Source organism: Equus caballus, chromosome 11, assembly GCF_041296265.1.
Source record: "Equus caballus isolate H_3958 breed thoroughbred chromosome 11, TB-T2T, whole genome shotgun sequence".
Classification (NCBI taxonomy): domain Eukaryota; kingdom Metazoa; phylum Chordata; class Mammalia; order Perissodactyla; family Equidae; genus Equus; species Equus caballus.
The window spans coordinates 42,609,413-42,635,728 of NC_091694.1; the positions used below are offsets into that span (position 1 = coordinate 42,609,413).

General features: G+C 50.4%; 1 protein-coding gene across 12 annotated transcripts in view; it reads left to right on the plus strand.

Moving 5' to 3' along the window:
* Nucleotides 1-26,316, plus strand: part of SLC13A2 (solute carrier family 13 member 2) — a 77,073-nt gene that overhangs the window by 37,396 nt on the left and 13,361 nt on the right. For 5 of the 12 annotated variants that reach the window (XR_011423379.1, XM_070227698.1, XM_070227699.1 and 2 more), the window contains exons 3-4: nucleotides 25,265-25,393; nucleotides 26,161-26,297. Coding sequence is in view for 10 of the 12 variants with exons in the window: in XM_070227698.1 (XP_070083799.1) it covers nucleotides 25,265-25,393; nucleotides 26,161-26,297 (266 nt within the window). In the remaining 2 variants the exon portion in view is untranslated. Of the gene's footprint in view, nucleotides 1-9,881; nucleotides 9,973-10,994; nucleotides 11,522-21,391; nucleotides 21,504-25,264; nucleotides 25,394-26,143; nucleotides 26,298-26,316 lie in introns of those variants that run through there. The other 7 variants (XR_011423380.1, XM_070227700.1, XM_070227701.1 and 4 more) reach the window with 7 other exon arrangements.

The window sequence follows — 26,316 nt, forward strand, 5'->3', positions numbered from 1 at the left end:
GTTTTTCTTAGTGATTTGTAGTTTTAAATATTTTATAACAGCAGCTTGCGTCTGTTATAGATGTTCCGTACATTTTTCTCACCAGCCAATCACTATCTCTACTTTGTTTATAGTCTTTAGCCTTAGAGAATTTTAAATATTTGTTGTTAGGTACAGTTTAACTTTTGAGTGTGTTTACTGCATGTTTCAACAAGAACTTGGAGGGCTTATAAGAATGCATGTCATAGGCTAAAAATCAAGAATAAGATCAGGCCAAGGCAGACCAAAGGTGGAATGTAAAGATATGCCCCCAAGACAACTTATTAGGCACAAATGCCTACAGTTGGTACAGCACAACTCCACGCCCGGTCAGGAGAATATTCATGCCGTTGTCAGGGAGTCCTGGTTGGGGCTGGCATTGTGGCGGCAAGTCCCTTTCTCCAGGTATTTCTCTCACCTGTTAGGGGGACGCTGCCCCCAGCCCCCTTGGCGATGTCCATATCCCACCCCAGAGCTGCTTGGGCAGAGAATCCTGTGGTTGCCCCTGCTCTGGCCTGTGTCTCTGCCAAGTGACTCCACGATCCTGGGTGACGGCGTGTCCCAGGCACCGTATCTTATTGCCCAAACCCTGCAGCGGCCCCTGGAGCAAACTCAGGTCACCTCTTAGAGGGGAACACAACACAGAGACTCAGTCCTGGAGGGAGGGATTGCTGGGGTCCCACCTGGCTCAGCGCTGGGCAGCTTACCCAGCAAGCATGGCTCATCCTGCCCAGGCTGGCTAGTCAGTTCTATCAACAGAAGGGCCATCAGGCCAGTTTAAGGCTTTCCTAGGGCCAGGACCTCTTAGTTTTGGCTGCCGCACTTGACATCCCCTACTAAGTAAGATGTGCATCTTTTGGTAAATATACTGTACACATTTTTTTTAAAAGATTTTATTTTTCCTTTTTCTCCCAAAGCCCCCCGGTACGTAGTTGTGTATTTTTAGTTATGAGTCCTTCTAGTTGTGGCATGTGGGATGCTGCTTCAGCATGGCTTGATGAGCGGTGCCACGTCCACGCTCAGAATCCGAACAGGCAAAACCCTGGGCCACCGAAGCGGAGGGCATGAACTTAACCACTCGGCCAGGGGGCCGGCCCCAGCTTTACACATTGAATTGAGTTGCCCTGACAGGTCACTTTTTGGGGAAACATTTAATTAATTGCTAAGTTCTTAATTTTTATTTTGCAATTTGCTTTTTGTATTTTGATGCCCCTGTAAGTTTATTTTCAGATCTCAAGCATTTTCATCGACTGTTGAACATGCTTAGGTCCCAGGCACTCAGGACAAGCTTACCTCCCTCCCAATTTGGCTTACCTTACCAGAGACCCACTCCCCAATCTCCAGCTGCTACTAGGATCTGGAACCCCTCCTAGTATGGGAGTTGCCACCTGGGCCTCCACTGGACTTATTTAAAGGAGAAAACTCGAGAAGAGAAACAGAAAGCTCTGGCTCTCTGTGCCTCCAACCCCAAATAGATCTTGGGCTGCAGGTAGAATCTTAACAACCCAAGATGCTCTTCGTGAGGCTGGCAAGGCAAGGACTGGGGCACTGCTTTGACTGGCGGGGCTGGGTAAGGCCCTGTTAAATACCCCCTGCCCCACTAAATGTGGGTCCTAGCACTCGCATGGTTTTGAGTTGTTTATTTATTATTGTCATTGTTAAAGGGTTCTTCTCCCTCATCAAACTGTAAACTCCTTGAGGGCAAGGGGTGCTTTGTCCCCACTGCCCAGGGCAGTGCCTGACACACAGCGAAGGCACAGCAGGTATCAGTTGAGCAAATGGAAGTTGAATTGATACATTCTCCTCAGGTGAGATTTTGCTAGACTCTCACTTAGTGGTAAAGCTCGGGGCCTGAATACCACCAGGAAAACACCCGGAATCAAAGTTAGGTTTATTAACTCGCTGCGGAAAAGGAGCACGCACACCGTGGGGAGCTGTGGGACATCTTAGTGAAAGACAGCATGCTTGCTATAGGATTTGGGATTGCCCTGGGCCATTTTGGAGGAGACTTAAGGAAGCAAAAGTTTGTTCCCGGTTGAGCATTGCCAAGAAGCAAGGGCAATTTGGTGATTGGGCATCTTGCCTAGAAGGCAAGAGGAACAAAGCAGGACTGGAGTCATCACGGGTAATGAGGCAGCCGTCACTCATGTTAGCTGGGAGAGAGGCTGGTCATTTTTGAGTTGCAGAGCGTCCTTATTTTTGTCTTGTTCTATCGTGGCCGCAGAGTGACCTCATCTGATGTTGCTGTTCTGTGAAATTGTTTCTGTTCAGCAGGAACATGACAGCCTAGCCATTGGTTGCCAGGCTTGTAGGGTGACCAACCATCCCACTTGGCCTGGGACTGAAGACTTGCCCAGGATGCAGTACTTTCAGGGCTAAAATTGGGACAGTCCCGGGCAAACTGGGACAATTGGTTACCCTATAGGCCAGCTACTAGATGTGAGGATTTTTTTTCTTTCTCACTAGGAACAATGATACTTCATCGAGTACTTGTCAAATCCTCCTCCAGTCACTGGGATATATACACATAGAGAAGCATTCTGACACGCACATGCATGCATCCACCACACACTCTAACACTTATAAATGCATTCACACATACACACAAATTACAAATAAATACATATGCACCACACTCACTATACACACATATATACGTATAAACACATGCGTCCAAATGCTCACACAAATACACACACACCCAAACACAAGCATAAACACCTAGGCCATTGGAGAGATGGGGACGGGTAGGGGGGCAAGGGGACCAGTGAGTGAGCCTATGTGGATGAAGCTGGGGTTGGAACAGGAAGTTGAGACAGGTTATGGAGGAAGGACTTTGAATAGCCATAACAGGAGTGTTGTAATGTCACAGAAAGAGCCCTGAATTTGGAGTTGGATGATCCTGAGATTAAATCGCAGCTCTGCCATTCACTAGCTGTGTGATCTATGGCAATGGACAACTTCTCTGCACTTCAGTTTTCCTGTCTGTTAAATGGGATGTTGGAAAGATGTAACTAAGTTCCAGAATATTGTAGGTGCTTAATAACAAGGCACAGCTGTTATTATGAGGCCTATGTGGGGACCAAAGGTATTTGAATGGATCCTTAACCTCCACAAAAGTGGTGTTTCAGGAAAAAAACCCTTCATATAAATCATTATTATCATCATCCCGTTTGAGACCGGGAAATCAAGGCCCAAAGGAGGTAAAAATATTGGCCCTAGGGTTGGTGTGGATGATATTTGCCTTGTGGGAGTCGTCCAGCAGGAGACCCCCGGCCCGGGCTGGGGGTGTGGGACCTGAATGCTGTTGGGAAGCCCTGCTTGTGGGGGCCTCTGCTTACTCTCAGCTATACTGAGCCAGGGAGCTGTCCTGTGGCATTCCTGAGGGCTGTGAGGCCTGATTTGCATGCTATGTAAAGCAAGGCCATATTCTTCCAGAGGTCACTGTCTGGGCCCCGTGCCATCATTTATGCCACCCAATGTCTCCAATAGGCCTTAGCCCTTGCCCTTTCCTGTCAGCTGAGCATGAGAGCCAGCTCCCTCAGCTACCTTTCAGTATTGTCAAGGAGGGACTTAGTGGAAAGGGTGCCAGCTGAGCTGGCAGTTGAAGGATCTGGGTTCAAGTCCTAACTCAGCCACTTACTAGCCATGAGGTGTTGGGCCAGTCCTTTCCCTGTTCTGAGGCCTGAGCTTCCCCTCTGTTCAATGATGATCATCATAGCAGCCTCAAACAGTACAGTAAGAATTAGACGTAAGAATGAATGTGAGAATGCCTAGCCAGGGCTTGGTCCACAGTGGGGGCTCATTGATGTTCGCTAAATACTTGGAGAAAAATTAATAGACTCTTGTCCAGGATGTGCCAAATGTGCGTGGGCTCTGGAAAGTCTCTTAACTTCTCTGGGCCTCAGTTTCCTCAGCATGAAATGAAAACAATGGCCTGAGTAATCTCTAGCCTCCTCTCCAGCTCTATTATTCCAGAACTCTGATCTGAACTGTCAGGATGTCTTCCTCTGATCCCTTCAGGGCACACATCTAGAGTGTGAAGGGTGTCGAGGTTGGGGACAGACGAGAGTAAGGACCCCTCTCTACCCTGGAGACCCCTACAAAGAGTAAAGGGCTCTGTTTTGACATCTTGTGGAGGGAATGAGGCCAGTATGTGTGCAGGTCAGGATGTAGGGGTCAGTTCTGGATGGTGATAAGGGAATCCAGTGGGTCCATCTGTCAGTCATGTATTGTCTGTCTGTCAGCCATCACCGTCTTTCAGACCCCTGTGCCAAGAAGAGCACTGGGCTATGCACTGAACTGCCAACGAAAGGCGGACAAATCAGATCCCCAATTGCTCCCGAGGCTCTCACACTCTAGTGAGAACATGCAGGGATGAATGTTCCCACCAAAAGCACAGTAGGAAACCAGAGCAGCCAGTATGTCCTAAAAGGGGTCCTGGAAACAGTGTGGTCAAGATGGGCCGCGACATCAGACAAAGGTGGCAGGTGTGATTTGGTCTCGAGGGGTGGAGAGTTTTCATGGAGTGGAAAGGGAGGTGGGCAGCATATCCAGATGTCAAGGCTCTATTCAGCCTGGTGGGGGGTGGGGGCTCGTGGTTCCCTGAGGCTGTTTAGCCAGGAAGGATGTTTGCCTGCACTCAAAGAGGTTCCAGAGCCAAGTAGGAAGCAGAGGCTTAGGAGGTAAGAGAGAAGGAGGAAACTATCCTTTGCCTCAGGACATCCTGGTGCCATATCTCCTCTCACATAAACCCCACACCAACCCTTCCAGGTAGACTTTCCTCATGCCCATTTTACAGATGTGGCAACTGAGACTCAGAAAGATCAAGTGCTGGCTGCACAGCCAGGTGAGGGGCAGAGCTGGGATTGGAAGCTGGGTCCAGCACCTCCTCCCTCCTCGTCCTCTTAGATGCTGCTTCTAGGCCTTAAAAAGCGGCGGATTCTTCAGCAGGAGGGAAGGACCCATTTCCCCCAGTTGGACCGAGAAGGCCTCTCTCCTCTTCTGGGCAGCCTTCCAGTAGTTCTCCTGGTCGGAGAGTTTCCTGATCCAAACAAACATGGGAGGCGGCTCCATGAGCCTTATCACCACTCCCCTACCCGGGACAATCTGATTAAGTCCTGCTGTCCTCAGTGAAAGGGCTTCTATATAAAAGACTTCACTCTCCGCAAACACAAGCCTCCTTGCGTCCTTGTCAGGGAGGGCCCATTCCCTGCCTCCCAGCCATCAAAGTCAGGACAAATGACATGAGGGAAATTTTGTCACTGTCATAGTGGGGGTTGGCTTAGTCAGGCAGAGTCCTGCTTAGATTTGTAGGACTCAACAACATTGATTAATGTGAGAGGATGTAATGTGAGAGGGCGTCCTGGGGCAAAGGTTGGTTTCCTCCTCTTAGATCAACGACTAATGATCTCTTGGGCAAATAAACTGAACCTGAACCCACAAAGGGCATTGGTTTCTTGATCCTGAGACTCAAGTGACCCTGGAGAAGGGCTGCATCCACTTAGTGCTAGAAACAACTTAGAAATAACAATAGCCACCATTTACCCAGGGCGGGCCCTGCAGTACAGTGTTTCTTCTTCTTCGAGAAACCCTGCAAGGTAGGTTCAAGTCTTCTCTTCTGGCTACATGTCCAGTTTCTTCTGCTTTACAGAGAGAGAAGTGAAGCTCAGAGAGGTTGTCTGGTCCAACGTCATGTAGGTACTAAGCTTACAAAGCCAGGATTCGAACCCAGATCTGTTTGATTCTAAAACTCTTCCATGCTCCTCTGGGTTTGATGAATGGATGAATGAGTATGTGGATAGATAATGAATGGATGGGATCAGGTTCAGGGACCCAAAGATTGGAAGCTACCATTAAAATTCCCATCTCTTCCCATCTCTGTGACCTCCCCACAATAGATAGATGAGATAGGTGAGATAGGTAAACTCAGGTTAAAATTAACACCAAAGGAAAGTTTAAATGAGAAAACAGAGGGACTTCAAAAGAGCTGGGCATATGTATCTAAGGACACAAACAACAGAGTGAAAAGGCAGCCTATGAAATGGGAGAAAAGATTTGTAAATCATATCAGCATATATCTGATAAGGGGTTAATATCCAGAATATGTAAAGGACTCCTACAACTCAACAACAACAAAAAATAACAATGATTTGATTTAAAAACAGGCAAAAGACTTGAATAGACATTTCTCCCAACTAGCACATGAAAAGTTGCTCAACATCACTAACCATTAGGGAAATGCAAATCAAAACCACAATGAGCTATCACTTCACACCCATTGGGATGGCTGCTATAAAAAATCCAACAACAAACCGAGAATACTAAGTGTTGGGGAGGATGTGGGGAAATTGGGGCCCTTGTGCACAGTTGGTGGGAACGTCAAACGGTGCAGCCTATGGAAAACAGTATGAAAGTTCCTCAAAAAACTAAAAATGGAATTTTCATATGATTCTGGAACCCGACTTCTGGGTATATATCCAAAGGAATTGAAATCAGAGTCTCCAGGAGATATTTGCACATCCATGTTCGCAGCAGCATTATTTACAATAGCCAAAAGGTAGAAGCAACACGTGTCCACGAATAGATAAACGGATAAACAAAACGTGGTATAGATACACCATGGAATATTATTCAGTCTTAAAAAGGAAAGGAATTCTGACACACGCTACAACATGGATGAACCTTGACGACATCATACTGAGTGAAATAAGCCAGTCACAAGAAGACAAATATTGTATGGTTTCCCCTTATATGAGGTACCTGAAGTCGTCAGTCATGGAAACAGAAAGCAGAATGGTGGTGGCCAGGGGCCGGGGGAGTGTGGAATGAGTTGTTGTTTAATGGATATAGTGTTTCAGTTTTGAAGATTAAAAAGTTCTGGAGATTGGTTACAAAACAACATGATTATCCTTAACAGTACTGAACTGGACACTTAAAAATGATTTTGATAAACTTTTTGTTATGCGTTTTTTTATAACAATTTTAGAAAAGAGCTGGGCATGGAGATTTGGAAGAAGAGGGGACAGGCTTGCCGCTTGGTAATGCAGGGAGGAGGCTCTTGGGCTGTCTCTAAATGAGCCTCAGGTCCCTTTTAGCATCACAGCAATGCCTGGATGCCTGCCCAGCCTCCAGCAGCAAGAGCAGACGGACAGGGCCAGCTCTGGAAGGGGTACGCCCTATCTCCTCTTCACAATCTCGATAGTGGTAAAAGCACATTCACTTCTTTGCCTTGTTGCCTGACCAGTGGCCCTCATCTGCAGCTATCTGAAGATCCAGGGAACAGCACCAGAACATGCTGGAAGGAAGGGTTGGCCTTTTGGCATGAACCTTATAAATTATTATATGGGCGTCCCACCCACCCAGCCACCCACCGTCCATCCATCCACCCATCCATCCATCCATCCATCCATCCACTCATTCATTCTTTCAAGACATATTTGTTGGGTATCAGCTCAACAGGCTGAGGAGGTACATACGTACATACGGACAGTCATACAGACAGCCCCTGCCCTTGTGGAATTTATAGTCTAGTGGGAGATACGGATGAGTTATCAGGAGAATGAAATGCAGTGTGCTATGTGCTGTGATGAAGTCATCTAGACACTTAGCAGGGGACCTGATCCAGTCTGTGATGAGAGTTCACGAAGGAAGTTCAGTCTGAGGCTGAGACTTCAAAGATAAACAAGACTTAACCAGTGAAGTCGAGAGAGGGAGGCAGGGAGAATATGCCTATGAAAAGCAAGAGCATGAGCAACTCCCCGGAGATTTTTAAAAATCCAGGGCCAGTTGAGGATCTGAAAACAGTTGAGTCAAGGCAGGAGTCACTGGTGAGAGCAGAAGAGGAAAGCAAGGACGGGATCTTGTAGGGTCGTTAAAGTACCTTTTGAGCAGCTTGCAAGGTGCTGAGGGGGAACATGAACATGTGTGAGAGAAAATGAGCAGACCCAGTTGGAGAGGCAGTAGAAGACAGGGGGGCAGTCAGGGCCCCTGGAGTCAGATTCTGGGTCCAGGATTCTCAGAGCTGTGAGCACGATGCCTGCCCCTGACTCAGTGCAGGACTCCCTCCACCTCTCTCTACTGTCTCAAGGCAAGCTGGCCAACCAGCAGGGGCACTTCTGGTACTGGGGACTGCATCGCCTTCCACTCAGCTCCGGTTCTTTCCCATGGGGAGTGGAAGGGAACATCCTTGAAAACAGACCAGTGCACCTCTGAGGCCCTGCTACCTGCCGTCCTCTCTCTGTGCGTGAGAACATCCCTGCCCTCTTCTTCAGTCAATATTTGATGACCATCCCCATGCCCTGTCCTCTCTCCTCTCAGCTGGGCAGTCTCAGGTCTTACAAATCATTCCTGGCACTCACTGCTCTATCCAGCCAACCCCACCTTTCCAGGACCACTTGGTTTGCGCCCCTGAAGGCCCCAGACACCACCTGCTCAACCTCAGTTGCCTCAGGGGCCTCTGTCTGAATGCCCGTCCCGTGCATCCGGGTCTGAACTTCCTAAAAGCCACCATTGGGCCCAGCCCCTGCTCTATCTCCAGCTTATCTGCCACCTGCTTCTAAGGATAAGGCAGTTCTTATGAGCCAGGGATCATCTCCTCTCCCCCTAGGACTTCCTCAGCCATTCTCAAGTGGCCCTCTCCAGGACGGCCAAAGGTCAAAGTGCAAGGCAGGTGATTTCTGGTTGTGACTCCTCCCTGAGATAGCGCAGAGACCTGTCACAGGAAGGGGCCAACAAAGACTGAAGAAGGATGGCCACAGGACCTGTCACAAGCTAGTCACAGTCCATTAGGAGCCACGAGAAAAAGAAGAGTTATTTGCAGCATTAATTGAAGGAGACAGAGGTGGGGCAAAGTGGAGAAGTGAACAAGGCCAGGCAGAGTGGGGCCCTGGCTGTGATTACTGAGCTGGGGGAAAGTTCTTGTAATGCACATGACGGCTGGACACATCCTGCTGGCCTCGGGGCACCGCCTTTGAGATGAACTAATCACTGATGGGGCCTGCCTGCTGCAGATGCAATAGCCCTCAACTCTGGTCCTCAAAAGAGGGTCAGCAAGGGTCCCAAGAGTCTGTGACTTTGAAGGGGGCTGTAGATGTGAAGCTGGGGGTCTCAGTAAAAGAGTAGCCATCTAATGTGGAAACACTGAGATTTCTCCCAGTGCCATCACAGGGGCCAGAGCATGGACAGTCTTGGATATGAATCTGGGGTTCTCTCTCAGTTACTCACAAGCTGTGTGACCCCAGGCAAGTAACTTCACTGCTCTGAGCCTACATCCCAGGGTTGGTGTGGAGAGTTGGGTACACTGGGATACAGATTACACACATAGTGGATGCTGTTTCTCTGGGGGAGGCCCAGCCCTGCTCCCCTTGTGGCTCCTCCCGAGCCTCAGGCCATGGGAGAGGCCTCCTCTCAGTTGAGACAGAATCGGGGTGTTGTCTTGGGTATCTAAAACCCTTTGTCTATCCCTGTGCTTCCTGGCTCTTCCTCACCTTGCCCTGAGCAGGTGGCTGGTTGTCTGTGTGGGAGTGGCGAGGCCATAACTTGAGTGGGGGTGTGGGGGTGGCCAGTCTTACTGTAGCTTCCCACCCAGCCTGGCCCCAGGAGTCCCATGACCTGGATCCATCCATAGCTCTGCCCATCCTGCAGGGGGCATTGAGGGTCTCTCCCATAGACTTCACCTGCTCCAGGAGTATCTCATTGGCATAACAACCCAGGCCATGCTGTTGCACACCCTGGAAATGTGGTTATCAGCTCTCAATCATGCCCTCCACAAACCCATATTCCAACCACACAGAACCTTCTGTTCTCTAAACTCTCCCACAGTTCTGCATCTTTGCCCAGGCAGTGTTTACTTCCTGAAGCATTCTCTCTGATACCTGCCTTCTTACCCGGCACATACAGATCATCACAGCCTGATAATCAACAGAAATATGGATGGAGCTTCTGCTGTATGGGGTGCGGTATGGAGTGGGGAGGGGTGAGGGTACCAAGAAACAGAGGCTCTGGCTAGACAGACAATGAGCAATTCCTTCCAACCTACAACCCACCCCCTGCAACACACACACATACACACGTACCCCCTCCAGGCCTTAGCTCACTCTTCCCTCTGGTTGTGATCCTTCCTCCATTACCTTGTGGCCAAATTAGACTCAACCTTCAAGACTTAGCTCAGATGCCACCTCCACTGGGAGCCCTTGCTCTACAATCCTCGTGCTTCCCTTTCACCTGGAGCTCCCGTACTGGTGTGGACCTCCCCGGGCACTTATAAAGCATGTTTGAATTCTGGCTGGCTCTATGTCCTGGGCCCTCAGTTTCCCCACCTGTAAAATGGCATAGTAACACCTAACTCATGGTATGGTTGTACAGAGTAAATGAACTAGTACACTAACCAGCTTGTACTAAATGCTGAACAAATGGTAACTGTTACCAGCAGCATCTTAATCTCTGCATCCTTAGCACTGAGCACAGGGCTGAATATATAATGAGTGCCAAATACTTGTTAGATGGATGGATGGAAAGGTGGACAGATGGATGGATGAGGAATAGAGAGATTGAACATGTTTACAAAATATGAGATGTTCTTTGCTGGTCTTCCATGGCAGTTTGGGATGGGGGGGCGGGGTGAGCCAGGAAGAACCTAAAAGAACGAACCTTTATTGCATACCTACTATGTAGCAGTGCTAAACATACCAATAGGTTGTCGAACTTGATCCTCATAATAGGTAGATGTTGCAGCAGAATGAGAAAGTGGCTATTCTGAGAAGTTAAGTCAGTGAATCAACATTACACAGTGATTAAGACATAAGACAGGTGATTTTGACAGTTTCCCTGATACCTGGGAGGAGCCGGAGGCTTGCTCCAGGAGGCTTGGCTGCCCTCAGTCTCAGGCTGGAAACTCCCGGAGGGGAGGGCTTCTCTGGAGGCAGGGCTGCCCCAACCAGGACCCTGTATAAACTGCTCAGTGAGAACCTGGTTTTGGGAGAATAAAGCAGGGGAAAGCTGAGCTGGGGAGGGGACTTGGGGTCTTGCTCTGTGGAGGCTGGCTGTGGGGCTTCCCAGGGCCCCCTCCTTCTCCACCTATTCCAGTGGCCCTTAGCAGCCTCCATGCACAGAAGGAGTTAACTTCAGGCTTAACTTCTTAAAAGAACCTGAAGCTTTTATTCCTTGATCTCGCTCTCCTCCCTTTCTTTGCAAAGTCTTCCTGATCTTTATGCCTCCTGCAGGTCCCTCCTCCTTACTCTCACCTCCTGGACTCCAAAAACACTCTTGATTGCCAGGGTGGGTCAATGGTTAACACTCAACCAGCTTTACATAAGCCTGCTCTGGCTGCCTACCTGCTGCGTCGGTCCGTCAGTTCCCTGGATCCCGGAGGCAGCTACAGCAGCCCTGGTGGGTCCACGCCATGGCCACCTGCTGGCAGGGCCTGTGGGCCTATCGCTCCTACCTGATTGTGGTCCTCATGCCCGTTCTACTGCTGCCTCTGCCCATCCTTGTCCCCACCAAGGTAAGGGCTTGGGGTTCTGGGCACAGAGAAGCTCCAAGTGCTCAGGGGAAGGACTGTGGGGGCCAGGGTTTGGGCATCCTTAGGGCCAGCATAACCTACTCATCCCTTCTGGCCTGTGAGGCTATAACCTCCTGAGGGCTGAAGTTTAAGAGGTCAAAGGGGGCTTTTGCTTGGCACCCGGGACTAGGTGCCCAATGTGAATTGCTTAGGTGCACTTGAAATCTCCCACTTTGGGAGACGGGAAGGCAGTTCCGTAAAGAAGGTGCAGGTGGAGGCAGATGGGGTTATCTGCCTACTGTGTGCTCACCCAGCCCTGGACTGGGCTCAGTGGAGCATGAGTGGGGCTGGCTGCTGGAGAGGGATGGAAGAGGAGTAGGAGGAAGTGGCCTCAGGCAGTTTGTGCCTTTAAGAGCATAAATAGAAAGAAGGAGCTCATCTGTGACCCCAGGGCTAAGTCTGCTGAGGAAGAGGGGTGGGAATTGGACGAAGGGACCCTGCCAGTGGGCACCACAGACACCATACCCTGGACGGAGGGGGAGGTGCCACTGCCTCCTGCCTCCATCCTCAAGAGCAGGAGTCATAACTTCGGCTCCCCTTAATTGGAACACCCCCACCCTGCATGCCCTGTACCGAGCAGCCAGGAACCCTTTCCCACATTTGATGAGGCAAGTCTGACTGTCCCATTTTACAGATGAGGAAAATGAGGTTAAGTCACTTACCCCAAATCCCAGGGCAGATCCTGGTTTCATGGAGCTCGAATATTATACACTCTTGGGGCCCCCTCTGTAAATAAAAGAAGACAAAATTATGAATCTAAAATTAGCACAGGGCGTTGGGAAGGGTTGGTCCAGGAGAAGGCCCTTGAAGCACAAGCTTCGCGGTAAATCTCCCGCTAGCAAGTCACCCGGATAGGAATCGGCAGAGCTGGAGGTGTGGTCTAGCTCCAAGCCTGTGCTGTCTTCTCTCCGTCCCGCTGTCTCCCGAAGGCTGAGATGGAATCGTGACCCTGGCCCCACCCCACAGCCCCAGAACTGCTCGTTGAACCATTTTCTTCCTTTTGTCACAGACAGGGAAATCAAGGCAGGCTTTCTGTTCATGGTGTCCCAAAGAGGTGAGGGACTGGGGATGTAGCGGCATGGCCCCTGGGCCCCTGACACCTGATAAGTGACAGGGCCTGGCTGACCTTTGAGATGACCCTCATCTCAGGCCAAAGCCAGTGGCACCTCTGTGCTGGGAGTCCATCAGATGGGTTTTCAGACAGGCTGGGCCAAGTGTCTAAACCAAGGGAGAGAGGACAGACGGGGACTTTGATTCTCATTTTACTCCCTGGGAAAGTATAGCACAGAAAGCTTCAGTAACTTGCCCAGGGTCACACAGGAAAGCCTGAGCCAGTACTAGAAGCCAGGCCTCCTGGTGGGAACACGGTGTGTCAGGAGTCTGTCTTCCCTGTGCTGCACCCAGCCCTGCTGCCTGCCTCTGGCCTGCTGATGCTTCCTCCCCCGAAGGCCCCCCACCCAACTCAGACAAACTGTCCCCCGTGCTGTCTGTGAAAGCCAGCCCCTCCACCGGAGCCCTGGATACCACCCCCTCTCAAGGACTTTGCTCCTGTAGTTATCCTCTTGTGCATCACCCATTTTTCCCTCTCTGCCTGATCTCTCCCATCAGCATGCAAACGGGGCCGTAATACCTCCCATCTTAAAAACAAACCACCCCTCCTTTAATCCCACATCCCCTCTGCATATGCCTCCTTTCTCTGCTCTCTCTCACAACAGAAAGCCTCAAAAATTGTCTACGCTGCAGTAGTCTCCTCGCAGATAGCTCCAGACTCCAAGAGGAGGCGGGCTCTCAGCAAGTCCCCGTCTGTCAGCTTCCATATTACCAAACCCCTGGTCTGTGCTCACCATCCCCAACCCCTCAGAGCACTTGTCATAGCTCGGCGCCCCTTCTTTGCAATGCTGTCTTCTTTCAGCTTCGGTGACGCCTTCTCCTGGCTTCCTTCCCCCTCAGCCACTTTTCCTGGCTCTTCCTCACTTTTCTCTCTCTCCCAGGTCATCTTTTGCTGTCTCTTGCTTTGAAAAGCATCTCGATGCTAATGACTCCCCCAGTCTGTAACCCCAGCCCTAACCTCTTAACTTGTATTATCCAACTAACCCTGGACACTTCCAGCTATTTTCTCTTTTTTTTTTAAAGATTTAAAAAAATTTTTTCCTTCTCCCTAAAGCCCCCCAGTACATAGTTGTATACTGCAGTTGTGGGACCTTCTAGTTGTGGCATGTGGGACGCTGCCTCAGCATGGCCTGATGAGCAGTACCATGTCCGTGGCCAGGATCTGAACCAGCGAAACCCTGGGCCACCGAAGCAGAGCCCACAAACCCACGAACTTAACCACTCGGCCACGGGGCTGGCTCCTGGCTATTTTCTTTTAAGCTGCATACACTTTCACATGTCCAAAGCAAGGCCTGTTTACCCATCGTTCCCAGGTGGCTCTTCCTGCAGTCTTACTCATCAAGATGTGGGTCAACCATCTACCTCAGAGCTATTCATGGTTGCTCTTTTTCCTTTTCTTCCACATGCACCAGCAGGTCCTGTTGACTCGATATCCTAAAAATACTCCCAATGGAATCACTTTCCACTGCCTCCTCTCTGGTCCAAGCAACCTTCATTTCTCTCCTGTCTCTGTCCCTCTCCAGACCATTCTTCACCCAACCACCAGGAAGGTCTTTTCAACACATAAGATCATGTCACTACCCTGCTCAAAACCCCACACAGGCTTCCCGTCAAACTTAAAATGCAAACCTCTTAGGGAAGCCACAGGTCCCCGGGGCTCCACCCCTGCAGATACCCTCAGTCTCCATGCCCCTACCATGTCCTCCCTCTCTTTTTTTTTTTTAAGTTATGCTTTTTGGTGAGAAAGATTGGCCCTGAGCTAACATCTCTTGCCAATCTTCCTCTTTTTTCTTTTTTCTCCCCAAAGCCCCAGTACACAGTTGTATATCCTAGTTGTAAGTCCTTCTAGTTCTCCTATGTAGGATGCTGCCACAGCATGGCTTGATGAGCAGTATATAGGTCTGCACCCGGGATCTGAACCAGCGAACCCCGGGGCTGCCGAAGCGGAGAGCATGAATTTACCTACTACGCCCCCAGGCCAGCCCCCATGGCCTACCTCTTGTTCACTCTTCTCCAGCCTCACCAGCTTTCTCTCTGCAACCCAAATTGCTCATCTCCCTGCCTGGAATGTTCTTCTCCCAGATGCCCCCTTCTCATTCCTTGGGTTTCAGATTAAATCTACCTCCCTAAAAAAGCCTTCTCTGGGGGCTGGCCCTGTGGCTCAGTGGTTAAGTGCGCACATTCCACTTCAGCAGCCCAGGGTTCACCGGTTCGGATCCCGGGTGCAGACATGGCACTGCTTGGCAAACCATGCTGTGGTAGGCGTCCCACATATAAAGTAGAGGAAGATGGGCACGGATGTTAGCTCAGGGCCAGTCTTCCTCAGCAAGAAGAGGAGGATTGTCAGCAGATGTTAGCTCAGGGCTAATCTTCCTCAAAAAAAAAAAAATTTAAAGCAAAAAAGCCTTCTCTGACCACCCCCAGTCACTCTTTATTCTAAAACCCTGTTATTTCCTTTAAAGGGCTTTCACTATCTGAAATGATATATTTGTTTGTTTTCTATTTATTCTCTGACCCCCTCACTAGAATCTAGGCTCCGTGAGGGATGTTGTCTTTTTCCATGCAGAGTCCCCAGTGCCTGGCATAGAGTAGGTGCTCAACAAATACTTGTCAGATGAATGAATGAATGAGTGAATGCATGTGGGCAAAGAGGGCTCCATCCTGAATTCCTGCAGAGTCTCTGCTCTCTGCAGTGAATCCCCAAGCTTACCTCCATGCGCCGGCCCCTGAAGTGGGAAGGAGCCCCAGACGAGGCTCAGACCTGTGTGCACATAATAATAGTTGACACTTACTGTGTATTTTTTATGTGCTAGTCATTGTGCCAAGCACTTCAAAGCATTAACTCGTTTATTTCTCGCAACAACCTCTGAGTTACCGTGAGGTTACTACTATTATCTCCACTTTACAGACATGTAAACTGAGACTCAGAGTCGTAAAGTAATTTGCCTAAAGTCCCAGCTAGAAAAAGGCAAAGTGTAGACTAGAACCTGGTCTTGAGGTCTCTGCCTCAAGCCGTCCGGGGTTGCAGGGAGGTGCCCCTGTTGTGAGTCACCTCGTGAGCCATCTACCCTCACATCCACCCAGCCATCAGCCAAACCTCCCACTGCCCTCCAGTCCGTGACGTCTGTGGAGTTCTTGTTCTGTGCTGGGGGTTCCCGAAAAGGAATATGGATGTTTTATCCTTAAGCTGCTTTCGGTCTAGAAGACCAGGTGTTTATGCCACACAGAGGTCCAGCCGGAAGCCTGCAGGAGCTCAGAGGAGGGAGAAAATTCTTCCAACTGAGTCAAGGGAGAATCTGAAGCAGGCGGCATTTGAGTTGGGTCTTGAAGACTGAATGAGATTTCAGCAGTCAGAGGGCAGGCCAGGTGAAGGAAATGGCAGGAGCAAAGGTGTAGGGGCTGGAAATAGTAGGGTGTGTTTGAGGAATTAGCAGCAGAATCCTTGAAATGCTCATCACCTTCCTGTGGTCCCTGTGGAAGGGAGGCAGTGGGGCCTGAGGCCTTCACTGCTCTCCCAGTCCTGCAGCCAGACAGCAAATAAACACCACCAGTGTGCCAGAAACCTTACATCCATCCATTCAGGCATCCATTCATTCACTTATTAGGGAACACGGACTATGTGGCAGGTACTGTTTAGGTTCAGGGAGGGGAACAGGATCCAGGGGAGTTTGCAGTGCCAGGGGTGGGGTGGAGAGACACACCAAAAGCATATGCTGCCCATGCTGTGAACACCACACAGCAGGCTGTGACCATGACCTGGGGAGAGGCTGCTCCAGATGGAGTGGTCAGAGAAGGCCTCCCAGGACCATGATATTTACCCTAGGACCTGAATGGCAAGAAAGAGCCAGCCAAGCACGGCTCTGAGCGAAGAGCTGTCCAGGCAAAACATGCAGTACAAAGGCCTGAGGCCAAGGGTGAGCTTGGCAAGGTGGAGAGATAAACAAGGCCAGTGCAGCATGGGGGCCTGAATGAGGAAAGGTGGGTTAAGACTGGTCAGCCAATGTCAGCCCTACAAGGCCAGGGGAAGGAATGAGGGTTTTATGCTGAGGACCATAAGAGCTAATTGTTGCTCAGGGGTCAAATAGTAAGTTAGAGTCAAAAATGCAAGTGCCTCCTGGGACCCAACAGAATCATCTGTGAAAACATTCTCCCAGCGACGTGGTATTTGCCAGATAAAACTTAGCTGAAATCCATATTGTATTTACAGTAAGAACAGAAGGCCGAGCTTCTTGATCTGAACCGCCTGCACTCCTAGAATGTAAGAGCAGTACGTGTGTGTGTACACACACGCTTTAAAATCTGTGTAACTAAAATCCCCTTACTGCAAGCTGTTCCTGAACCCCAAAGAGGGACCACAACTCAGATGATTTGCTGTGGGCAGGAAGACCATTCAAAGAATTTGGACTTCAGTTCTGGGGCCCACCTCTATCTTTTGAGATTTCCTGGCTCTCAGTCGAGAAAGCAGAGTCCAGGGAACAAAACATGGATTTTGGAGCCAGAGTGATGCAGTTTCAAATCCACTCCAGAGCGTGTATGGCCATGTGACCTTACCAAGCCTCTCCCCCCTAAGGGGCAGTTGTGAAGATAAAATGAGATAACCCCCGCACACAGAGTGTCTGGCATCCAGGGCTCAGGAAACCACAGCTCCCTGCGCTCTCTGCCTCTTCTCTGAATTCCTGGTCCCTGGAAAACACTGCTAGCCTTGGGCACTGTGTACACACCTGACTTCTTTTCTATAGATGACTTCTGTTCAGATGGGCTGGTGTCCTCATGAGGGCCTCAGGCATCTACCTACGAAACAGTGAGGTGTGTCTGGTCACCCTCACCAGAGCGGTGAGGTGTGGTCCCTAAGAGTGGCCATGAGCAGCCCTGGGCTGAGTGGAGACAGGTTTTCTGGCCTCTGGGGTGCCTGGGAGGAGGATTAGAAGAAGGAGCCAGCCTCCAAGGCCAGGAGGATCCCTGGAATAGAGAGAGAAGGTTCCCCAGCTTGGACTCTGTCCTCAGATTACCAAATCAAGTCCACGCTTATCAGCACCTGCTAGGGGAAGGTGAGAAATGGGAACGTAAGGTAGAATCTTGAAAATACAGTTTCCTGGATATAATCCAGCAGCGAGGCCCAGGGCTGTTGTGAGGATCAAGCACACGGAGGAGTGTGGGAACGGCTCGCTCATCATCGCTCCTGCCTGCTATTTGGTCTTTACTGGACACAGGCAGGCCTGGCCAGGGCCCAAGCTGTGAGGTCAGGACTCTTCCCGTCGCTTTTGTTTTCTCTGACACTCAGAAACCCATTGTTTCCCTTTGTTGGCTTCTTGGAGCAGAAGATGATGCAACAAACTCATTTACATTAAGTTGCAGAAGTAAACAAAGATCACCCAAATGAGATCAGGCAAAGGCTTGGAAAGGAGTCAGCCACTGTCCCTTGCATTTGGCAGAGCCTCAAAGGCAGGCAGGGGTGAGAAGGCTTTAGAGCAAAAAAGGGAAGGCTCAGTTGTGCCCCGACTGGAGGCTATGGCGGGGAAGCGGGAGGCAGGCTAACGAGAAAGGGAGCATCCTATGTGATCCGTTTGGGGAGCATATTTGGCTTTCACTGGTTGGTCCTGAATTGGAATCGGGGGTAGAGAGTGGGAGGTAAAAATTCGGGAAGCTGGCAGTCACTGAGCTGATCCTGACTGTTTGGGGCCAACTGCTGCAGAGGTCGTGGTTTGGCTGGAGGGCTGGCTGCTGCAGAGGTTGTGAGACGTGTTTTTATATATGGACTGGCCATTGTCCCCTTCGTATATTCAATCTCTCAAAGGCGTTAGGCGTTTGTATGGGCCTGTTATTCCTAGAAAGGATATCACAGACACCCCCAGCCCACTCTGCACCTTCTTCCTCAAGTGCCTTCGGCCTGGCTCCTCCCCTTGTGGCTACTGCCATGCACCTAGACACCCAGGACAGGCACCTGCAAGTTTTCCTCTGCCCATTCCTCCTGCCCAACCCATCAGCCATCATGCAAACCCTCTGTCTTCTGTCTCCTACCATCTCTGGAGTCCATCCTCTCTCTCTATCTCCACTGCTATGACCTGCTCTGAGCCCCTGTCATCTCCCCACTGGACACCCAGCATGGCCTCCTGTGACTTCCCAGCCTCCCATCCCGGGTCTTCCGATCCATCCACCACACTATCGCAGGTGTAAGCTCCCTGTTTTCATCTTTAGGTGATGTATTTAATTAGGGGACACATACACATCGTACAAAATTCAAGAGCACAAAAGAATGAAACAGCAAGGGCCCCCTCCCACGCTCTGCCCCAGGGCCCTTCCTGAGGGCAGTTCCAGCAGCCAGCATGGCGTACGTCCTCCAGAGCAGGGACTTCTCACCCTTGGGAGTCTGGTGGCAGGATTCAGCAGGCCTGTGAACTTGGATGGAAAAAAGTTACATTTTATTGTCAATAACCTCTCAAGAAAATTTAGCCTTTCCTTCTGTTGTGAATGTAGACTACAAACCACAATAGTACTAACGATGTCTTTGACTTTGCTGCCAGTAGAAATCACAGATATTTTCACATCGCATTACAGCTGTTGCCAGGACCTTGAAATATTGTTTATGTTAATCATGACTTTGAAATGACAATAGCCATTAGCCAGTGAAGGTCTTACCAGTTAGGAAAAAGTCACACATATCACTAGCTTGCCCATTTTTTCATATTTTAATGACTGTATTTCAATATAATTGGTTTCCTTTGCAATCCAATGCATTTTGTTTAATGCATTTAAAAAACATTATTCTAAGAAGGAGTTGGAAGTCTTCATCAAGGGAATCCTAGTACAAAAAAAGGTAGGAATCCCTGAATCAGAGATTTTCCTAAGTATATACAAACCCTTATGTACATATTCTTTTAAATCACATATGGTAGCATCAGTGTAATCTGACCATGTTATCCTCTGCTTAAAACCTTTCAAGGGCCTCCCCTTTGTACCCCTGTCTCCTGGATAAAGTCCTAGATCCCTCTCAGGGCAGACAAGGCATTTTCCAAGCATCATACCCCTCCAAGAATGCATCTTGATCTTTTCTGCCTCATTCTGTTCCCTCTGTGCTTACTCCCTTACCCCGGCACCTTTTGCTCACCCACTGAACTCCTATTCATCCTTCAGCACCCGCTCAGCATCCCCTCTCTGGAAGCCTTCCTCAGCCTAGATGCCGGGGGGCTCAGGGAAGAGCCCCCTTCTCCTCTGGGATCCCACTCTCTGGTGTCTCCTTTGCAATGGTGCTTGCCAGGCTGCCACCTGGTGCCTCGCCTCACTCTCAAGACCCAGGAGTGCTCACTGCCAGAAGCATCTCTACTTGCGAGGGGCAGAGGGGCAGCGGGTGTGGCCCAGTATGTACCAATCCATCCCCACCCCTGGGTTAACCTTCAGTCACCAGGAGGAATAAGTTGTGACACCTCTGAGACTGTGGGCATATTTGCTGCTGCCCAATAGCCACAGGCTGTGCATGGGCAAAGGCCGTGATGCCCACAGGTCCCACACCTTGCCCACACCCAGGGTCCAGAGTCTGCCCTGATTCCCTGGCACCTTCATCTCCACTTGTGCCTCATGCATCACCCTGGTCCCCCAGCAGCGCAGGAGCACATTGGTCTCCCAGTGCCAACTCTGCCATCTGCTCACTGTCATCTGCAGTCCTTTACAGCTTATACCTACATATTCACATCCTTCATCCTTAGAATAACCCAGCAGGGTGGGTATCTCTCTTATTCCCTTTTGTAGATAAGGAAACTGCATGAAGGAGATAACAGCGTGTACAGCACGAAATGCTCAATGTTGTTTACCAACAAAAAAAACAAAGCTGAGAGAGGTTAAGTAACTTGCCCAAGGACACATAGCAATAAAACTGGGCCTGGATGCTCAGGTTTTCTGAACTCTGACCTGTGTTTCCCATTACAAAAGAAGCAAGTTGCCAGTTTTGGGGTTTGGAAGCCCTCTGAGGGTTTATCTCTTCGGTCTGCTGTTGGCTTTGCAGGGCTGCCCACCCACCCACGGCCTTATAGGCCAGCCCACACGGGGCACTCAGATTCCCTGAGGGCCAGAGCTGGGCCAGACTCATGTCTGTATCCCTAGTGCCTAGCATTTATTCACTCATTCGTTCACAGTGTCAACTCTGTATAGGTACCAGGCACCCTGCTGGGGGCACAGAAGCAGACTCAGACCCTGCTCCCTGGAGAGTCTGACGACAAAGATTGATATTCATCAAGAAATTCATGAAACTAAATGTTTAATTACAGACTGTGATGAGTGCTATGCAGAAGAGATACAGGGGCTTAGAGTATCAAAAATGGGGAATATACCCCAGCCTGGAAGCCACAGACACTTCCCTGAAAAAGGAATCTTTGAGTTGAGATCTCAAGAATGAGTAGACAGGGGCCGGCCCAGTGGCGGAGCGGTTAAGTGCACACGTTCCGCTCCGGTGGCCTGGGGTTCGCCAGTTCGGATCCCGGGTGCGGACATGGCACCACTTGGCAAGCCATGCTGTGGTAGGCGTCCCACATATAAAGTAGAGGAAGATGGGCATGGATGTTAGCTCAGGGCCAGTCTTCCTCAAAAAAATAAATAAATAAAAATAAAAATAAAAGAATGAGTAGACATTAACTGGGCAATGTGGGAAAGGAGAGAGGAAATCGTGTGCAAAGCCCCTGTGGCTTCAGAGAGGGCGGAGTATCTGAGGAACTGGAAGAGGGCCAGTGTGGCTGCAGCAGAGGGAGCAGGGAAGAGAGGCACAGACCAGCCCCGCACTCTTCCTAAGAGCCGTGGGAGAGCCTGAAGGGATCTGAGTTGCTTGGAGGTGAGTGTGTGTATGTTGGGGAGGGTGGATTAAACAGATTTCTGCCCCGAGATCTCACTGGCTACAGCAAGAAGAGATTTCAGGGGCAAGAGAGGAAGCTGGGAGGTGACTAAGGAGGCTCTTGCAGGAGTCTTGGTCCCAGATGCTGGGGCTTGGATCAGGCCAGTGGCCCAGAGCTGGAGAGAAGTAAATGGGAGGCATTTATGGGAAAAGTAAAATGAGGCCTAGAACCAGCAGGACCAGAGATCTGGAGCGAAGAGGGTATTTGTTGAATGACTGTCTGATGAACAGGGCTGATCCCCGAGGTCCCACTTCTAAAACTGGAGATACTAACCTCGGAATGGGACAGACTGTGGAGCCAAGGAAAAGGGATCCCCAGGACTCTACCCTGAGGGGGTGCCCCAGGGCCTGGCACCTGACCCGGGGAGGCCCCTCCGAACCCAAACAGCTCCCCAACCTCAAACCCACGCCCACTAAGCTTCAACCAACAAATGTCAACAAGGCGGTGCTAGACCTCCCAAAGTCACGGTCCTCACTCCTGGATGGGAGTGATGACAACTTCTGCCTCAGGGAGAGGGGAGGATGAAATGAGAGAGAATGTGTGCAAAATGCCCACCCACTCTGCCTGGCCACTGTAAATTCTCCACTCTGGCTCACATCCGCCTTCTGGGTCCATAGAGACTCACTCCACCCGGAATTGGGCCTGGGAGTTTAGAAAATTCCCAAAGTGATTGCCTCAGGGAAGCCACAGTAGTTGGTGCTAGATAGATATTTTCTTTCCCTTTGTCTTAATGCAGGGATTTTAACCCACTTCTGAGCCATGAATGCCTTGGGCTATCTGGTGAAGACTATGGACGCTTCTCAGAACATTGCCTTGAGATGCACAAAATAAAACGCATAAGATTATAAAGGAAACCAATTATTTTGAAATACAGTTATAAAAATGTGAAAAAATAAATCACAATTCAGAAACATAGGTTCTTCTCCATGAATGCATTAAATAAGATCTAGTGTTGATATAATAACTACCATCGTGTCAAAATAGTCATGTGTGTAGACAATATTTCAAGATATATTTTGAGATAACTGTGACAACTGGTCTGTGCAGGCGTCTGATAGCTGACAGGCACAATCAAACATCTGTGACAAAATCCCCAACAGTACTGTCAACAGGAGTATGGTTTTGTTGCCTGTGTTCATAACCTTAGTTAGATGTTAGTGAAAAGATGAAATCGTTTTCCCATCTGACTTCATGGATCCCTGGAATTCTATGCCCCAGTTAAGCACCCCATGAACCAGGAAGAGCAGGTCAGTGAGTTAGGCTACAGCTGGACAGGCTGCCCAGAAGGTGGGGTGGGGACACAGGGCCAGGGCCACCAGGGCCAAGGAAGGCTTCTCGGAGGAACTTTGAAACCAGTTTTACCTTTTGAATCCAGAGACAGACAGACAGACAGACATGGAAAGGGACGCAGAGTAGCTGTAAAGGAGTAGGGAGTGAACACATTGGAGCTCACGGGGCACATATGACTGTTCACGGGTCCCCCTGGAGTGTAGAAATGGGGTCTCAGATGTGAAGGCACTTGCCCGGAGCCAGGCAACAGGAAGTGGCAGGCTCCAGGGAAGATAGTTCTGTTTGGATACAGAGCCCCGGCTCATCCCCAGACACCCCACCGGTCACAGCGAGCTTGAGGCTGGAGGACACCCCGCAAGTGCAAGGGATCAAGCTCAGGGTAGAAAGTGAAAGTAGGGGTTCAGAACCAGATGGGCTAGCTTCTTCACTTGCTATTTGTGTGACATTGACACATTTATTACTTAACTTATGTCTTTGTTTCCTTGTCTGTGAAATGGGAACAATAGTCTTTACCCCACAGTGCAACCAAATGCCGCTCAAAGGCATCTGAAGGCGTGGAGCACGATGCCTGGCAGAGGTAGTCCTCAGGGTACTTCTGCTGTTGTTAGCAGAGTTTTCTTCTTGAATCAGCAGAGTGACCCATCGCCCCAGCCCCCCTCCTTGTCTCTGGTCAGAGAATTCTGGGTGGGCGGGATGGGGGGTCACCAGGGTCCAGAGGGGCTGGCCTGCCCTTAGCCCCAGGGGCGGGTGAGTAACTGGCCCATGCGATCATTGCAGGTGAGGAAGTGGTTGAGGAAACAGCAGCTTCAGCAGAATTGGTCTCCTGCTGTGGGAGGAGAAGGGGTGGGTCTCTGGTCGAGGGTCAAGGTGGCCCCACCCCTGGGGCCCATGAGTTCCTGTCCAGGGTGAGGAGGGGTGGTGGAGGTTTCATGGAAAGTGAACCTAGCATCAGACAGATTGGGCTCTGCAGCGGGGCTGTGCAGGCTGTGTGCTGTACCACTCCAGGGGCGCCATTTACCTCGATGACAGAGGGAATGCTCTTGAACACCAATCCAAACATCTTGCCTGGGTTCCATCCTGGCTCTGCCCTTCCCTAGTTCTATGACCTGGAGCAAGCCACTCACCCCCCCCCCCCAAGCTCATCCATAACTTGAGACCACCACACCCACCTTAACAGCTGTTTGAGTTTCATCCAACAAGAGACATGAAAATATCCAGCTCTTAAGAGTTGCCCAGCAGCTTCCTCTTCCTCCAGGCCACCTCCAGTGACCTTCCCCAAGCTTCAGGGTACTTAAGGACATGAGGTACTAAAGGGTGAGCTAAGCTTGTACCAAGTGGAGAAAATAAGAGGGGCAGGGCAGTCGAGACAGGCAAGAGAGGAGGGGCCCCCAACCCTGTTGTCCCAGTAGGCTGTCCCTTCCTTTGGCAAACAAAGAGTGAGCAGGTGCCCCTGAGGAGCCTCAGATGAGGGCACCATCTCCCCTGGAGGCTTCCTTCTGGCTAATGATTCCCTCGCCCTCCCTCCCCAGCCCTTCCGAGAGACTGTGTCAAGAAGGGTGGGCCCCTGATGTCTGGGGCTGGCTGTCTGACTTCCATTTCTGCTCCAGTTCCCCTCCCAGGCCTGAGGTCAGGCCTTTCTAGACTCGGGGGCCTCCTGAGAGAAAGGAGGACCTTTGGTACCCAAAGACTCCCAAGACTCAGGGTTTGCCCCACAATTCCCTGCACAACACAGGGATGGAGGAACCTTTGACACACATTACAAGTGTGAATGGTGCCTGGAATTGTGCAATGCAGTGATCAGGGCAGGACTGCTAGAAAGGAGACCCTCTGCCATTGCCGAAACTTTCCAGTGATTCATTCAGGAAAGATTTCCTCTGAAGCCTGCTGGGTCCTGAGCTCCAAGGATCCAGATGCCACAAAACTGACTCTGTCTTCATGGATCTCATCTTCTAGCAGAGAGAACAAACACTAATTGAATCATCATAGAAAGAAATATATTCTTACAGGCTCTGATGAAGCCAGGGAAGGCCAGGGTGCCAGGTAGGGGTCTACATTGCCAGTCTCATCTAGATGAGCCCCCATCTCATGTGAGGATCCTCACCTGGGCTCCCTACAGGTCCCTTGGTCTGGGTGGGGCCTAATACCCTATTCCAGACTCTCTAGCCTCTCATGTGGCTGGATTATAATGTCTAGGCTCCCCACGTTCAAAGACAAGGTGATGAGTGCCTTGCTTCGTTTTTATTTCCATTTTGAAATGGGACCTCGGGCTCTGGAGTCATTGGCTGTGGGTTTCACAGGTTCTCCCCACACTGTTACAAATGGCCTGTTTTCTCTGGGGGCAGGAGGTGACATGACTCTGGGACACAGGCCTGCCCCCTCCAACAGCTCTGCCACTCCCTTCCATCTGCAGGAAGCCTACTGTGCCTACGCCATCATCCTCATGGCGCTCTACTGGTGCACCGAGGCTCTGCCCCTGGCTGTCACCGCCCTCTTCCCCATCATCCTGTACCCCATGATGGGCATAATGGATGCCTCCGAGGTAAACCTCCCCCATCCACAGGAGGAAGGGCTCCGGGGGATGGTGGGGGTCTGCCCTAGGATACTGGTGACGGAGGAAGCCGCATCGTAGGCAGGGGTCCCTCCCTGTTCTTGGCAGATCAGAGAGCACTGAGGGAGGAGTCAGCTAGAAGACAAGAGAGGAGAGCACTCTAGAAATGCTGAGTGCGTGGTTAATGTCGAGAGTTAATTCAAAGTGGGAGTGATTAAGCTTAGGCCAGGGAGGTAGAGAGGCCTAGTGACTCAGGAAAAGGGACTTTGAAAGCCAGCTGAAGAGCTCATAGCCTTCCAGTCCAAAACCTGAGCTGCAACAGGGTCACCTGCAGGGCTGGTTAACACACAGATTACTGGGCCCCACCCCAGAGTTTCAGCAGATCTGGGGCAGGGCCTATGCATTTCATTTCTAGATTCCAGGTTGGCGGTGATGCTGGCCCAGGGTTTACACTTTGAGAACCATCACTCTAGTTTCTAGGAACAGCATTAAATTATCTACCTCCCAGTTGATGGCTTGAAACACCAGTGGAATGAGGCTAGATTATCTCCCCGTCATTCTTGAAGGGAGAAAGAATGAGTTTGGAGGAAGAGAGGAACCTGGTTAACATTAAATGACTGATAATCCCCAGAACATTTCCATTTGGTTCCAAGACCCCAGCAGACCAATCTCTGTGGGAATGTCAGTGACTGCATGCCATAAGCCCAAGGGCATAGTGGGAGACCCCCTCCTGCCTCTCAGCTGTCCCTGCCCACCAGGTCTCCATCGAGTACCTTAGGGACACCAATATCCTGTTCTTTGGGGGGCTGCTGATGGCCATCGCCGTGGAGCACTGGAACCTGCACAAACGCATCGCCCTTCAAGTGCTCCTCATCGTTGGGGTGCGGCCTGCCCTGTGAGTTCCCACAAACCAG